The following is a 3,927-nucleotide window of genomic DNA, read 5'->3' on the forward strand; positions in this document are numbered from 1 at the left end:
TTTCAAAATATTTATTTTAGTTTTCATACTTTCAACTTTGATTCGAATAGTTACTTTTTAAGAATAGTAACTGAAATGGATATATTAAAAGTAGAGGACCAAATTCTTATTTCAATCTTTTGGTAAATTACTTTTTTTTTTTCATGTGATTGAGAAAAGTCAATTTAGTCCCTAAAATTCAAAGTTGTACAACGAAGTTTTCAAAGTTGTACAATGAAGTTTTCAAAGTTTAATTTAGCCCCCAAATTAAGTCCGTAAATATATAATGGCAATGCTGACAAGATAATTTTTATTTTAAAAACAAATAATAATGATGACGACTATTTAAAGGGAAAAAAAGCTAAATATTATATTAAAAAAAATATCCTTAAACTTTGTACTCTGAATCTTTAGAAATTTCAAAATTACCCAAACTTAAAAAAAAAAATCAAAATTTCTCTTAATGTTTATATATAAACCAAAACCATTAATACCTCATTGCAAGAATAACTCTAAATTTCTTTTAAAAGAAAGTTTAAAAATATACCGCCTACCGTTAGTATAGTGATCAATTTATTCAAAATTTTCTTGATTTAAAAAAGAATCAATTTTAAAATAAATTATATAGATGTTCCCACTCATTTTTCTTCTATTTGTCTAATTCTTATACCAATTTTCTCAATAACCAAAATAAAAACAAAAATTTTAAACTAAAACATAAAATCCCACAAAATTTCAAAATCAAGATCTCCACCTATATATATTGTACACCTAACTACTAAAATACAATCTTCTTGTTAAAACATTTAAGGGAAAATAGGGAAGTGAGAGGGCTTTATGTAAGGGTATTTTCTATCTTTTTTTTTTCCTTCTTTTTTCAAGTTCAAGGATATTTAGGAGAAGATGGAGAAAGGTTCGAGGGGAGGGGAATTGCATCTTCATGAGTTACATGCAGCAGCTATTATGCATCCAAATGCTCAATTAATTAGTAAGTCCATAAACCTAACTGAGCTTTCATCAGAGAAATGCAAGAAAATATTCTCATTTGCTTAAACACAAATGCCATACAATGAAAATTTGGTGGCTATTTCACTATCAGTTCTATTACCAACCAAAATCAAAAGCACTCACTTTATGGGGGGCAACACCCATTCAAGCAACTTATTCAGATTCATTCATGCACCAAGATACGGGAGTTACAGTATTCTCATTACATAAAGATCAACTCAAAGACATTGAGTAGGAAAAAAAATAATAATAAAACATGTCTGCAACAAATCTTCGACATTATCATTGATGAAGGTTCCAAAACCACTACAACCCCAGAAAAATAGCTTGATCTCTTAACCAATCAAAAGTTTGTTATCTTCCAAAAAGGTGTAAGTAGGTACCTCCAAATTGTAGGGTGCTGGTCCTTTACGGATCCTACCGGAGACATCGTAATGGGAACCATGGCATGGGCAAAACCAACCACCAAAATCACCAGCATTTGGCAATGGAATGCAACCAAGATGCGTACAGACGCCGATCACAACAAGCCATTCTGGATCCTTAACTCTCTCGCCATCCTGCTGTGGGTCACGCAGTGATCCAAGGTCGACGCTGTTTGCTAACTTAATATCATCCTCTGTTCGCCTTCTAATGAATACTGGTTTTCCACGCCACTTAACCGTCACAGTAGAACCAGGCTCAATGCTTGAGAGGTCAACCTCAAGTGATGCAAGGGCAAGAACATCCTTACTGGCAGACATGCTAAGCACAAACTTGAGAACAAGGAGACGAATCAAAGAAGCATAGACAAACCGACCACCTGACAAGACAAAATAAGCAAAGGCACGCTTGCTGGGGTCACCCGGAGGAAATCGCTCATGATTGTATTCATCATAGACTATCTTTGATGTAGGGTTCTTAACGGCTGCTACAGTAGCAGGAACATCAGGAACTAAGATGTTTTCCTTTGTTGAAGTCAATGCATCAGAAGCAAAACCTGGCAAAGAGATATTTCTATAAAATCATAAAACTTCACCACAGGAGAAAGGAAAAATCACTCATAATAAAGGGGCTGAGTTACAAAGTATAATTGAAAGTAATCATCCAATCAATCACCTAAGCCAGAATGCTCAACATCTTCCTCAAATTTTATGAGGCCCGCTTATTGGTGCAAAATTTAGTGATTTTCCACGTTAAGTTTGAATGAGTTTGTCACCATAACCTATATGCAGGGTTAAAGTTTTGACAAATTCTAGAGCAGTAAGTTTGAAGCTTTTTGATAAACAATTATATTTTCTTTATGCATTCAAGACTACAGGATGCCATTTTTCTAGGATTATAGCCAGTTCTTCATTATTTCAGTCAAGCAAATGCAGAACTTAAGAGAATCAATTGTCCATCGTACTCTCAGTGAAGTGTTCGGATAAGTGCAGGTAAGGGAAAGTTCAAGAAGTTAAGAGAGGGAGAATATTTGTTTCCTTAGGAGAGAGAAGGAGATCGTAACACTTCATTCTCCCATGAAGTTGCAAGCATTAGAAGAAATAGGAACGCCATTGGGTCTCTTTCAGGAGAGGGTGACACACTGGAATAAGGGACAACAATTTAGGGGGGAAATCTGTCTTCCACTACTTTTTTCTATTCTGTTTTTGTTTCCTCTAGGTTTGTGGAAGGAAAGGTTAGAGGCTTCTTCTACGTTGAAAAGATAAAGAGAGATGATTTCAGCTTTGACGACAAATTACAATAAATAGTAAGGCTCTGGATGATGGTTCCACTCGGGCATTTAATCCACAAAATTGAGATTTGGGTTAAGTTAGGTCAGTGAGTTTCATGAAAAACTGCTAATTTAGAGGATGAAACAATATTATCCAAGAGAGGAATATGCTCTAAGTGTGAAGGGTTTCACAAACCAGTCAGCTTGGTTACTAACTTGTATAAGATAATTGTCAAGGTACTGGCTGATAGGCTGAGGAGGGTTCTTCCTAGCACTATTTTGGAACTTTAAGGCGCCTACATGAGGTCTTCATGGCTAATAAAGCAATTCAAGCTTATAGTGCCCAATGCTAATGCATGTTAGAAAAAAATTATCTCTAAGCTTGATTGGGAGAAAGCAATAACCTGTTGATTAAAACCTTTTAGAAGACCAACTACTATATTTTGGTTAATGATGAGTACCAAGATAAATTTTTATCTTTTAAGGGTGTTAGACAAGGAGATCTCTCATTCCTCTCCATTTCCTCATGTTTGTGTATATTAGCAGGCCAGTGTTAATAAATACGGACAAAAGTCTAGTTGGGGCTTTCCACGGGGGGCAAGGAGATAATTTACCTTTGGTATGCAAATGAAGAAAGTTAGTCCTTTTCTGGTCTGTCTTTTAGAAGCCTTAATACTGATCCTAAGATTTTAAGTTTTCTGTATCCGTTGCTTATTATAGTTCATTCTAATTTGAGCAATTACCTCTTTTCATTTCATCAATGAAAAGTTTTGATTCTGTTTCAAAATTTAAAAAAAAAAAAAAAAAAAGACTTAATACTGATGATGTGATCCAAAAGAAGTTTAGAAATTGGGCTTATCTCCATCTAGGTGCAAATTGTGTTTGAGAAAGGTGGAAGACTTGGACCACTTGTTTCTCCAATACTCTTTTGATTATAAGGCCTAGAGCTTTATTCTGAGAAGTTGGGTTTGATGTTGTGTCTCCCCCAAATAATGGATGATTGGCTCCTTGAAGGTCTTAATGGTTGGAACTTGATGGGCAAAACTAGGATTTTGGGTAGCTGTGCCACTAAAGTGTGGCACTTATAGACTGAACAAAACGACAGATCTTTTCAAGAAACGTCTGGTAATGTTGTACAAATACAACTTCTTGGTGGGTGTCTTTACATTTTAAATTCTTTTGTAACTACACCATCTTGACTATTATCAATGATTGGAAAGATTTTGTAATGTAGTTAGTTTTTTTTT

At 34.7% G+C, this 3,927-nt stretch overlaps 1 protein-coding gene across 1 annotated transcript in view; it reads right to left on the bottom strand.

The window, feature by feature from the left end:
- Nucleotides 1-1,044: 1,044 nt before the first annotated feature.
- The window catches only part of LOC120067321 (cytochrome b-c1 complex subunit Rieske-4, mitochondrial-like), a 5,649-nt gene continuing 2,766 nt past the window's right edge, over nucleotides 1,045-3,927 (bottom strand). The window contains exon 2 of the mRNA XM_039018885.1: nucleotides 1,045-1,966. Coding sequence (XP_038874813.1) covers nucleotides 1,323-1,966 — 644 coding nt within the window. The 3' untranslated portion in view covers nucleotides 1,045-1,322. The remainder of the gene's footprint in view (nucleotides 1,967-3,927) is intronic.

Source organism: Benincasa hispida, chromosome 12 (genome assembly GCF_009727055.1).
Source record: "Benincasa hispida cultivar B227 chromosome 12, ASM972705v1, whole genome shotgun sequence".
Classification (NCBI taxonomy): Eukaryota; Viridiplantae; Streptophyta; class Magnoliopsida; order Cucurbitales; family Cucurbitaceae; genus Benincasa; species Benincasa hispida.